This window comes from Apis florea, unplaced genomic scaffold, assembly GCF_048593485.1.
Source record: "Apis florea isolate Af1SG1 unplaced genomic scaffold, ASM4859348v1 contig_3517_pilon, whole genome shotgun sequence".
Classification (NCBI taxonomy): domain Eukaryota; kingdom Metazoa; phylum Arthropoda; class Insecta; order Hymenoptera; family Apidae; genus Apis; species Apis florea.
Genome location: NW_028256778.1, coordinates 2067406 through 2080845, shown reverse-complemented (window position 1 = coordinate 2080845; position 13440 = coordinate 2067406). Strand labels below are relative to the sequence as shown.

General features: G+C 33.2%; 1 protein-coding gene across 7 annotated transcripts in view; it reads left to right on the top strand.

The window, feature by feature from the left end:
• Positions 1-12280, top strand: part of BicC (protein bicaudal C) — a 44749-nt gene extending 32469 nt beyond the window's left edge. For 5 of the 7 annotated variants that reach the window (XM_086913893.1, XM_012493731.3, XM_086913894.1 and 2 more), the window contains 11 exons: positions 70-149; positions 4677-4892; positions 7754-7993; positions 8183-8401; positions 8635-8938; positions 9858-10241; positions 10552-10653; positions 10716-10963; positions 11037-11268; positions 11836-11955; positions 12018-12280. In XM_086913893.1, coding sequence (XP_086770019.1) covers positions 70-149; positions 4677-4892; positions 7754-7993; positions 8183-8401; positions 8635-8938; positions 9858-10241; positions 10552-10653; positions 10716-10963; positions 11037-11268; positions 11836-11955; positions 12018-12136 — 2264 coding nt within the window. In that variant the 3' untranslated portion in view covers positions 12137-12280. Of the gene's footprint in view, positions 1-69; positions 150-2540; positions 2992-4676; positions 4893-7753; positions 7994-8182; positions 8402-8634; positions 8939-9857; positions 10242-10551; positions 10654-10715; positions 10964-11036; positions 11269-11835; positions 11956-12017 lie in introns of those variants that run through there. The other 2 variants (XM_086913895.1, XM_012493733.3) reach the window with 2 other exon arrangements.
• The last annotated feature ends 1160 nt before the right edge of the window (positions 12281-13440 follow it).

The window sequence follows — 13440 nt, the reverse complement described above, 5'->3', positions numbered from 1 at the left end:
GGAACCCGTATTACTCGAAAGGATAGCATATTGCCGCGTTGTTGAGTAATTCGTATCTTTTTCTCACAGATCCGCATATAAAGGTCGCAGGTCGACCCGATGACGTGCGAGCTGCAAAGGAAAAAATAATGGAAATTTTGGATACGAGGGTAAGCAGTAACCTTTTTTTCTTCGTTTTTTTTTCTTTATTTTAATCGTATTATTAATCGCATATAGGAAAAAAGTTGGCACTGAGGAAAATTAAGAAACGAATTGATCGTTTGTGATTTTATTTATAGGAGAAATTAATATTCGACAAAAAGTTTTTTTATCAAAAAAGTAGAGAAGATATATATAAGGAAATTTACAAACGATCAATTTCTTAATTTTTGTCAGAAAATGTATTTTTGTGAAAATGTTCGCAATTTTTCAAGCATATGTAATTTTAATAGTGAGACGATGATAGAACGAGATAGTTCCATCCAGTTTATTAAAATTATATAATTTATACGTAAAACAAACTTCAACACGGACATATTTTTACATATCATTGCATTTGTTTTTAATTTTTAAATCGCACCTTAAATTTTCTACTCTTAATCTGGCTCAAACATCCTATCTTTAAACTGGATATATAAAATTGGATCGCGATTGTGAAATTGGTGTTATGGGTGATTTGTTGCTTTTTACCAAATACATTACATCATTCACGAGATTAATGCTGACCTTGTCAATCGAATTTCGACTTTTAGCGGTAAACACAGAATCGATCGGATCCGCATACCGAACAAACATTTCTCTACTCTTATCACAGATAATTCATCGAATGATAAAAGGTGGAACACGCTTTGAAACCGATCTAATCGATATTACGATATTTATTTTTCTCGAACGAGGCGCAAGTGTTTCTCTTATTTTTCCTTATAATAAGGGGGAGACGTACTTAATTTAACTCTGAACTATTTTTCGAACGTGTATAATTTCTTTTTTCGATTATTATTATTATTACAACCACGATTCTTAGAGTTTACCAGTAATTTTAATAAATAAAGTCGGACGTATGTAGGAGGAGATACTTACTGCTGTGCTCTTTTTTCTTTTTTTTTTCCAAATAATTTATTAGTAATTAAGATAAAATGTGTTTTCTTAATTTTTTAAACTTTCGACAAAATCGAGAGATTTATAAAGAGATCAATAAATAGTTGTATAGATGATAATAAAGAAGAAAAAATAATATTTGTTCAAGTAATAGTATACTGTTTAAAATTTTCTATGATATTATTTGATAATATATTCATAGTTAAAGATTAAATTGTACATACATATTGCTCGTAATAATTGCCTAATTTAACAACTTTTCTAACTAATAAATATATTTCTTAGAAGAGCTTCTTTTTAAGAAACTTTATAATGTAATTTTGGTTTTGGAAGTTAGGAAAAATGTTACATTTTCGAAATAAGAATAAACTGTATATTTAATTTGTCGTTAAATTAAATTGTCATTTATCGTGATCAATGTCTGTGGAATTTGCTGTTTACAAAAATAAATTTTTTGCAAATTATTGCAAACTGTTGACGAATTACCAAGAAGAATCAATTTAAAAACAATTAATTCAAAAATTAATTAATAAATTGATTCGAATTTTTTCTTACAATGACAATTATTTATTATAGTTTAAAGAATTACTGAACTTACAAAATTAATATGGCTGACGAATATAACTACGCTGTCAGCATTCTAATTCAGATAGTTATCCGATTTAAAAAGATTTAAAAATTCTATTAAATCCTATTAAATTATACCATGTGATGATTGTGTCAAAGCCGATTTTCAAAATAATTACTATAATATAAAATTACTATTTAAAAATCGATTTATTACGTGAATATTTTCTATTAAATAGAAACAAAAAGGAAAAAAAAAAAAGAAACTTAAAAAGTTAAAAAAAATAACTTAACTTGAAGACTCGTATTTTCAAGATAATCCTTCAACACTAAATTTGAAAATACGGCAAATGATAAGAAAAATTATGACGTCAATAGTTATAAAGAAAATATGTTCGAGGAGAAACGCGTTCAAACTTGTATTATTATCAGTTCCGTTTAATATCGATTTTTTGAGTCAAACAAGGATACGCCCCCTCCCTTATTGTCCCCTCTCTAAACACGGAGTCAATCGTATCCGAGGTTATTGCACTATAGTTTCCACGGAACCACGACGGGAAGTCGTGCCACTGAGTTTAATTTTTTCCTTTATCTCGAATCGCGAAACTTTCGCCTCGGCTCCTACCTCGACAAGAACTTCTATCTTTGGCACTTGCGAGTCCTTCTCATTCTATTACGACCGTACGTACGTCTGGCGTCTTTTTTTTTTTTTTTCCTTTTTAATCGTCGGTCGCGTGAACGGTACATACATACTCGTGTATGGATATACCACAAGTGGGGAGAAGGGTGAGAGAAAGGGATGCAACCACGGACGCATGGAATAAGGCATTCTATTTATACAAACAGAGCCGAGGGCCGCGAATTCCACGGCGGGAAAGCGAGTCGTCGTGCGAACCAGTCTCGCTCGCGTTAACCGACAGCCCGAATCGGCCGCCTTGTATTTCCTTCCCGCGTACCGTTATCTCCAACGTAACGCAGTCCTTGTTCACCGACCGTGCAAATTGCCCCTCTCTCCTCGCGACTCGCCCCATCCCCACCTATCCGCCATCCCCACCACGCGCCCGCTACCTCGTCCTGCACCACATCTCGCCACATCTCGCCACATTTCGCCACATTTCACCGCGTGATCGCACGTCGCGCCGTATCGACATCGCCCGATTTCGAATGACGACGATTTCGATCAACGAAATGAAAAGTAAAAAAAAAAAAAAAAGAAAAAATGAAAGTTCCGAGGAATCTGCGTGAAAACCGGTCGTTATATAAATATAAAGGCTTGTAAAGGACATTACAGGCGCGGGATTGATGTTAATATTGGTAAAAACGTTGACTGTAACGGAGAAGAGAACGGTAACGTAGAATCCTTATCTTTTATATCGAAGAATTTTACGTGTCACTTTTCAAATTCAAATTTTATATGTAATTTCACTCTAGTAGAGTGAATAATTAATGAATACGATAGATAATAACGTTAGAATTTATTTTCGGAAATTACTGCATTTGTAATTTTTTTATATGTAAGAATTTTGAGAAACAACGAAAGATTTGGCTTTAATTAGGATATTTTATTTTGAAAAGTGTGCCATTCTATCTTATATCTATTATTTTATACAGTATATCTTTCCTGTTTCCAGATTCCTGTTTAACAACATATTGAATAAAATAAACATACTTAATATATTTAATATTATTATCATTTTTTATTATTCATGCATTTAATAAATAACGTTACGTAAGAGATAATTATTGTTTAAGAAATATTAAATATATGATATTCATATTCATATTATAATGATCCTTTCATTATATTATTTATTAGATAATATTACATATAAGATAATTATTTAAAAAAAAAATATAAGAAATATAATATTTATTTTTATCTTAATGACCTTCTGAATATTTATAAGAACACGATGTACACGTATATAATATCTTTGACATGTCTCTTTCTTCGAAATAACGAAATCATTAAGAAAATAAGGTATCTAAATGAAGTGATAAATAATTCCATTATAACATCAAGACAAGTTATACATTTCTTTTTATTACGCTTATGAGCGATTAAAAAATTTTTCACTAAAGTTTTCGTTAGTTATTGATGTAAATATACTCTACTTTTCACGTAAATTGAAACACGCGATAAAAATTGTTTACAAATAAATACGTAAAAATTATTATATTAGAAATAGATTGTTGTTATAACATTATTTTTACTCGAGCTTATCAGCTATAATATATTATTATTTTCTTTTCTTTCCTTATTATCGATACAAATTCACAATACAACAATTTAAATATACAATATCAATCTTTTCGAGACAAATCAAATCGTCAATCAATACAAACAATCGATTTACTTATCTTTACTCTATCCATTACTACATTACTCACGCGCTAGAAGTTTCTTTAATTTCGTCTTTTTTCTTTTTCATAATTTTATTCGTGCTAGGAGGACGTTCGTTAACGCGCTCTTTCCATCCATCAAGTAACACGTAACGATTCTCCCGATAAGTAGCGCCCGTTTCTTCCTATTCCATCCTTCACATCTTCGCCTGGATTTTCCAGCATTCTCTCTATCGTCATAAATGTCGCACGGTATCCGAGAATGCGCAGGGAGCGTTCACCTTTCCGCTACTCGCAACCTGAACGAATTCGATCGACGATGACGATGACGGCGACGCAGCAACGTACCGAGAATTACTTTGAGCGAGGCTTTTACATAACGTTCGATAGCCGATTGAACGGTCGTGTGCATATTCCAAGTGTCGAGTGCAAAAGTCAACATGCTGCACGGAAAGTCTAACGGTTCCCTAACGTCGTCGTCGTCGTCGTTGTCGAGGACGGTGCGTATTTTTCCATTATTCGTCGGTTTAAACGGAACGCTCTTTATCGAAATTTATCTTTTCGCATTTATAATTTCGCCTCGACCTCGACTCGAGCGTGCCGTACGTGTCGAGGAGTTGGAGCGCCCCCTCCCTCCCTCGCGCTTCTGTGAGCCCAGTCGATCGAATCATGATCTTTTCGAATTGCAGCAAAGCAACAGGGTAACCATGAAGCTGGACGTTAGCTACACGGATCATTCGCACATCATTGGGAAAGGTGGGCTAACGATTAAACGGGTGATGGAGGAGACTGGATGCCATATCCATTTTCCGGATAGCAATCGGAGCAATCATCAGGAGAAAAGCAATCAGGTGTCCATCGCGGGAGAGATGGAGGGTGTCGAGCGTGCCCGTGCTCGTGTCAGGGTAAATCGAACGATTTTCTTTCTTTCTGTTTATGTAGATGGGCATCTATTATTATTATTATTATTATTATTATTCATTATACTGTTACAATGATCGAATATACGCAAAATTATTCAATTATATACGGGATGTATGCGGTATTTGCAGGATATCAGAAATTTTATCATATATCGATTTATAGAATTTTAACAATATTATTGTTTATCTGAAAAAAATTGGGCTAAAGATCATTCTATAAAATATTGCAATGCAAAATAAAACGTATGGAAAGTATTATATTGTATATCTTTATACGAGTTCTTAATCTATTATAATTTTATTTATATATTATCAATTGAAAAAGCAACCGGATATAGATTTGGAGAATTAACTAATTTTACAAATAATGCAAATTTTTTAAATCTTAGTATTATATCTTAGTATTATATTATATAAATAGTATAAGAAAAATTACGATTGTTTGAATTAAACAAGTATATTTTATGGATGCATTTTTCAATTAGATATTACGTTCCTCGGTTATAGCTAAACAAATAATAAACTAATAATTTTAATAAACTATAAAGTAAATAATTACTTGTTATTTTTTAAGTAATTATTAAGAAAGTTTTGTCTTTCTTTTTATGATAGAAGAATAAACATATTATAGAATAAAGATCTATATATATATCTAAATCTGCGTAATACTGTTTTACAAATGTTTGTTGGATTAAATCTATATCTGAATTGCACGTTTTTGCGCATGTCAGTTCAATTATAACGAATTAGCAAAGTATATCCAAAAAAGTTATCACAAATTTCTTGAATAAAAATTTCAATTTTCGTGAGGTTTCGTTTTTGGATTTATTATATATATATATATTAATAATTGATAAATTTATTTCAATAAAAAAAAATTAGATTTTGAAAAAAGATCTCCATTTGAATGTGGTTTTGATCCAATTACTAAATCACATTCTATCTAATTGCCATAATATTTTTAATTTTTGAAGAGAAGAAATTATTTTATTTTTACTAATAATTTTTTAATTAAAATCAATTAATTCTATTAATTATTACTTTAATATTTGAATCATTTAATAATTATTTAAATTGAATATATTGAAAATTTAAAATTTATTTTAATAAATCGATCTTTAAATCGAAATTAAAAGTAATAATTACTTCTTTATAATAAATATTAAAATTTTAACTTAATTAATAATAATTTATAAAATCGAAAAATTAGTTAAAGCTAAAGTTTAGCAATTTATTGTTAATCAATTATATAAATAAAATAATATGATAGTTAATATGATATCTTTTCAAATATAGGCATTCATAATATCATCAATTATAATAAGTATAAAATAAATTATTAAAATTTCTCACTTTTTTTTATTGAATCAGTTAAATATATATGTTGAAATATATACTGAAATTGCGTTCTATAACCAACAATTAGCAAAGAAATTATTTTACTAAGTGTAAAAATTTGTTGGATAATTTTGGATATCAAATTCAGGGAAAAGAAAATTTGAAAATTCTATCAATGCATGTGTTATTATGCAGAAATATCTGGATAAATTATATTTATATTAAATTATAATTATCTCAGCATAAATTTTTCTAATAAATTTTGCTTAAAAAATAAATTTTGTCTCTCTAATATGTAAATCTGAACGTTTTTAACGAAAAATAACTTAAAAGTATATTTATTTCTATATTTTTTAAAAAACAATTAAATAAATACTAAATAAAAAAATTGTTTAAAAACATTTATGTAGTAATAAAAAGATATATATATATACTTCTGAAATACATGTAAAAATGATTTTTTTAAAAGTTTATGCTTGTTCATTGTATATATGATTTGATTTCATCAATATTTTTTGGATAAGACATATTACATTTTTTCGAAATATTAATTTAATAATTCTATGAAATACAAATAAGAAATTTCTTTTTATTTAAAAACCAATTACACCAAAAAAAAAGAAAAATATGAATTATTTTTGATATTCGAGAACCATTTAACTTTTGTTAACATGTATTAGCTATTTTTATCTTAATTTTTTACCTTTATTTTGTTAAGTCACTTCTAAAATTAAAAATAGAAAGTGTCGAAGAAGAGTTTTTTTGTATTTCAAATTGTGACTTTTAAAATTTTTATTCATAACTTTTTTCCTTGTTAAGCAGGTTATTAATAGTTATTTTAATATTATTTTGAATAAAAAAATCTGTTTTCTTGTATTTTTTCTTAGTCATAAAAAAACGATAAAATTTTCTTGGTTGTCTAATGTCAAAATTTCAATACATATTTAATATAAGTAATTCTATTATATTTGTCTGCTTATTGCTGGATGCAATTATCATTTTGACGTTGCAAAATGGCAATTACTTCTTATCACTTGATACTTAAACGATATTTATATTAAAAAATAACATTGCGCCTAATTTTGCTTCCCTGTAATGCTTTTCTCTTTATCAGTTTTAATCTTGTTTCAAAAATTGCAATTGTAAAAACTTGAAAAGAAAAAAAAAAAAAGAAGCTCAAGTTGCGATTATTGCACATGATTTTATGATTTTTTTATATTCGTTTTATTTTTACCTTAATAAAACGAACAAAGAACAATATTCATTTTACATTTTTACAAATAAAAACATTCGATAAACTTACGATCTTTTAAAAATTAAAAATTTCTTCAGATTCAATTTTGATGATAACTGAGAGATTTCATTATAAAAATATTATTGCAAATATTCGATCGATATAGGGCCAAAAAGATTTAAAAGTTTTTAAATTTTTAAACTAATAAACTAGCAGAATTTCGATCTTTTATCGTAGCTAAATATTGTTTCGTTACTTGTTACCTTTTCAGAATCTTACACCCCTGATCTTTTCGTTCGAATTGCCGATAATGAGCTCGACGCAAGCCTTGCCGGATTCCACGACACCGTATCTGGTCAAAATTCAAGAGAAATATAACGTACAAGTGATGTTCCGGACGAGACCAAAATTGCACGCCACCCTGGTCGTGGTGAAGGGCTGCGAATGGGAGGTATCTCAAGTGAAAGAGGCCACCGTGCTTCTGATCCACTACATGTGCCAAAACTTAGCTGTAAGTAACAACGATTCTACGATTTCGTGCATTTCTTCTTCTTCTTCTTCTCTCTCTCTCTCTCTCTCTCTCTCTCTCTTCGAATTTCCATCCTCGAAATTATTATTATTATTATTATTATTATTATTATTATTATTTAGTCAAATCTCGAATCTTCTGTCTCTTTCTCTCTCCCTCCACCCACCACAGAGTCAAATACAAGTACAAATATCGATGGAGATTTCGCCTCAACATCACAGCATCGTGTTGGGGAAGCAGAGCAGCAATTTGAAGATGATAATGCAACGCACGGGCACCCAGATAATGTTCCCAGACGCTGGTGATCCAAATATACCCAGCTTAAAGAAAAGCAACGTTACGATCACAGGTGGCATTCACAACGTTTACTTGGCCCGGCAACAGTTAGTGGTAGGTCATGTTTGTCCGCGTGATTCGATTTTTCTTATCTCTTCGAATCACCGAGCTCTGCCCTTATCTTCTTGCCTTTGTTTCTCTCTTTTCTTTCTCTTTTCTTCCTCGTCTCTCTCCTCCTCCTCCTCCCCCCTCCCCCTCCCCCTCCCCCTCTCTCGTACGAGCACGCAGCTATCATGAATTTCGCGTTTTTTTTTTAACGTGGATCGTAAAAGAAAATTTTTATTCAGGGATCCCTGCCTCTGGTCCTCATGTTCGATCTTCCCGAGGACTCGATGTCCTCGGTCGACACCGACAATATATCCCAACTGATGCAATCCTTGGACGTGTTCATAAACGTGAGGCACAAGCCGAAACAGAACACGCTCTCCGTGATCATAAAGGGGATCGAGCGTAACGCAAGTAATATCTACGAAGCGAGGAAACAGCTGTTGGGCCTGGACGAGCCCCGGGTCTATGCAGAGATACCGGCTACTTATTACATACCGAACGTTGGAAATATTTTTCAAGGAAATGGTTCGAGCAACGGTTCCAGTGAGTATTAAACTCCGCTCCGTTTTCCCATCGACAATCGTTGAAAAAAGAAAAATTACTAAACTATGAATTCTCGACACGGGTCGTCGAGTTATCGGATACGGTTATCAATAATTGTATGTAGATAATATTTACAAAATGTTGACATGTTTGTCTTTGGAAGGTCGATTCTAGGAAGGTCGAAATAAATAGAATAGAAGTTGGTATACGAAAATGGTGATTTTTCTTTTTTTCTTTTTTTAATTTAAATTACAAACAATTTGGAACAATTGAAAAACGAAACGAGAATGCACAACAGCGTGTAACGAGTGAGACTAATTGGTAATTGCTCGTAATACATAATAAATAAATTTTAATCGATTGATTATTGCATTATTACCGATTATTCGTTTTAACTTCTGATAAACTCTTGAGAATAAACTCCAAAAGTGTTCTATGAACACATATTGTACACGTTATCAATGATATCATTAAAATATTGATAACGAAGGAAAATAACTAAAGATGAGTTTCGTTGAATTTTCTATATACTTAAAATATCGTGTTTGAAATATAAATACTTATTTATTTTTATTCGTAAACGATATCATCACTATAACAGGTTGCAAGGCCGAAAAGAATAATTTTTTTAGAGACTCACAATGAAAATTTTAACCAATTCTTATAAACGAGTTATGTTCTTTCGAATATCGAAAAACTTTGACAATAATCTATATATAAAAGAAATCATAATGCATCGGTTAATTTCGAACTGGAACACTTTGAATATTTTATTTACTTTTACAATACAAAATGCTATTTTCACCGAGGAACGCGAAATCATGAGAAGAAAATGGATGGAAAGTTATCGAATTTCAAAGATTTTCATTGAATCGATTATATAATCCAATTGCATAATTGTGTTGCACAATATTCGCAGGTCCCCCGAGCAGTTTGGTCAGCAGCCTCTCGGACAATTTGTCGAGCATACTGACGATAAACACGCAGACGTCTCCTTACTGCATGTCACCTATTTCTCACTCGCCAAGTCCTCTGGGCTTGTCGCCTCATTGGGGTTTACCGCCGATACCGTCCATGTTTTCACCATTGCCACTCCACCACACTTACACGTATCAGCAGCACCTTAATCACTTGCTGACAACGCAGCACGTGATGCATAACAACGCAATACCTCCTCATACCCATGCACAACAGAATCACGGTTTTTCCGGTATCGCACAACTTCACTCGAACGTGCCTCCCGGCTTTCACAGTATTCACGGATTGAACGGTAATTCGTTGACAGACAGCAAGGAAGGTAGCGGTAAGTAATTTCTTTTCTCGGTTAGATAACAAAATTTAACAGGACACATATATATATATGTGTGTGCGTGTGTATTTATGAGAATCTAGATGATATCTAGAATGAACGGATCGTTCAATATATTCATTTAATGAAAAATGAAAGAAATGAACGCTGTTTCGTGAAATATATATATATATATAAAAATTTCATTCTTTTTTTTTTTTAAATTTTAATCTTTTTACCGACTTCACATTAATTTCATTGATAGAATGTTTGACGAGCGATAATTTCGGAATATCGTATTCACAACTTCTCTCATATTCCGCAGCGTACTCGTCGCTGAGCAGCATGTCCAGCTCTCTATCTAGTCCAGCCATCAGTCCTCGTAACATATCTCCGGTTAACCCAACGGAGAATAATCCTAATATAGGTGAGGGATCCGAACCGATCTTATATAGAAATTCCATTATTTAAATACGTTCGTCTCGACAGATTTGTCCAGCATGCTGTCCGATCTCACGGTGTCGGATCGTCGCGCGCCGGGTTGCGAGAAGAAATCGCTGGAAATGGCGGTGCAACAAAATCTTGTTCCCTTCGATTACGAGCAGAAAAAGCTGCTGGCTACGAAAGCGATACAAACGAAGCCGGCCACCAACGATTATCGCGTTCCTACTTCCGCCTGGTCTGGCTACGGCCTCAGTCAAACCATTCCCCCCATGAGCGCGACCGACTTGAACAAGGTATACCAATTTTTTTCCATACAAGGCGAATTACTCTACTCGTTCTTTCTTTTTAAAAAAAAAAAATTCGTAGGAATTGACCACGACATCTCATCCGTCCGATTTGTGGAAGGAGCCGACTGCGTCGGTGTTCAGCAGGGACATCGACTTTGGAATCGGTTCCGGCAAAGATCGTGTTGGCCAGATCGGGATAAATTCCAACTACTTGGAGCACACGCCCAGCGCTCACCTCAAGAATATCACGTCCAATCGGTACGACGACTTGACCAGCATGCTGACTTCCGTTGGATTGGAAAAGTACATTCGTACGTATATGTGTACACACACATTTCGATTTATGGCTTTTGCTTGTTGATCGTTCGCATGCATCTATCATTTTGGCGGCAAATTTGAAATTTTATCATTCGTTACATTTTGTTTTCGTTTTCTTTATTGTAATGCGATTTTCCACATTTTTTGAAAACCTTAAACCTCGTAATCTCGCCAGTTTTTGGGGTCGGCTTTAACTTCAGTCGGAGAGGACGATTAATCAGATAACGAAAAATTAAAGATAAGTTAAGGATCTATCTAGGTATGGATTGAAATTTTACATCCTATGGATGTAATTTCTTTATATCTTTGAGGCAAAAATTATACTTCCAATTATACTTCTTCCCCAGAATATAAATATTAGTTAATCAAGTCTTAAAATTTAAACAAAAGCTCAATTATCATTTATTTATTAAGAGTTTTCCTAATCGTTAATTAAAAACCTGAAATTTTTATAACGACCTCAAAAACTGTTTTGTTAAAATGTTTCCCAAAGAAACGAGCGATAAGCGTGCGCACACGTCCAATCCAGCTTATCCGCTTGTAACACGCTTGTTTTCCAGGCCTGTTCACGTCTCACGAGGTGGACATGGCTACCTTTCCCTCGCTGACGGAAAAAGATCTCTGCGAAATTGGGATAACTGCTTGGGGCGCGAGGCGTAAAATAATGCTGCTAATCGCTGGTACGTAAACTAAACCGCGGCCCCTCGAAAAAATTCTCAAACCGAAGGAATTTCGTTTCCAGAAATGAACAAGCGAACGAGCCCATTCTGCGGCAGCGCTGCACCTGGCGCGGAGCGTAAAACGACCACATCCACGACCTCCTCGTCAATGGAGAAGTGTAATCTGGACACCAAATGGTAGCGAAGACGAAGGATTGTTACGAGTCTCGCGAGATTCGTGTGGACGAAATCGGACAGGGCCGCGTTGTACTTAAACAGATCCGATCCTTGGAACGATAATAACAATCGTAGGGATTTGAGAGAGAATCGTAGAAAAAATCACGCGGGCCAAACTTTTTCGCCGACTCGATCAGTAGGATCAAAAAAAAAGTGGTATAATTGGTATGTTAATTTGCGAATTTCTAGGCACCGAAGGAATAGGCGGTTGATTCTTTTTGTGGTCGAGGATCCGTTTTTTTTTTTTTTATCATTATATTTTTTTTTTTTTCTCTCTCTCTCTTGTCCCCCTCCCATAGAATCCTCGACTCACGCGGACAGAAGGTGTCTTAGGTTAAGGAAACCCCCACGTTGCTACTTTCGTTTCGTTAGCTTTTTTTTTTTTTTTAATGTTAATGCTAAATAAATGGTCTTTCTATCGTGGTCGCGCGATATATATATATATTTCGACGAATCGATGATTTTTTTTTTTTCGTATCTTCGTATTCTTTTGTAACGGAGCCTTTGTGGAAGGCGCGATGCTCCGATATTGCTGTTGTGTCGTTTCGACGCGTTGTATCGTATGTGTTTTTGTGTAAAAAACGGTGAAAAGTTCGTGATACGACTGAATGATAGGCGTACGGTATGAATTAGTGATAACGGTAATTAAATTAGTACAACGAAGTGCTTGAAAGAAGAAGAAGAAGAAGAAGAAGAAGAAAAAAAAAGAAAAAAAAGAAAAAAAGAAAAAAAAAAAAGAAAAAGGAAAAAAAAAGCAAGACTTCGAAACTAAACTTGTTTACGCGCGATGGGCGAGGGATGTCCTCCGTACGTTCGGCGGTCTTTCGCTTTATTAAGTAATGTTTAAAATAATTTAATCTCGACTAAGCTCGAAATTCGGCAAAACGCGGAGTGTAAGCAGCTTTCCTCGCAGCAGCCGCGTTTTCGAGTTTTACATTGTAATAAAGTATTTATTATTCACTCGCGAAAGACGACGAATGCACGCCGAGTTATTTGCAAATGAATCTTCCTACGAAGCGGATCGAGGGAGGCGAGGTGGTTAGTTAACGAAAACGTCCGGGGGAATATTTCGAATCGAGAAATCTTCGATAAATATTTTGAGAAAATTTTTCTTCGAAACACGCTTCGAAAATATAACACGATTCGAGTTTAATTACGTAACGTTAATTTATATAAATTTGCCTGCCGAACAAATTTTGCAGCTAAACGATCTTCGATAATCGGTCATCGTAATTTCTTTTCTCTTTCTTCTTTTGTTTTTTTTTTTTT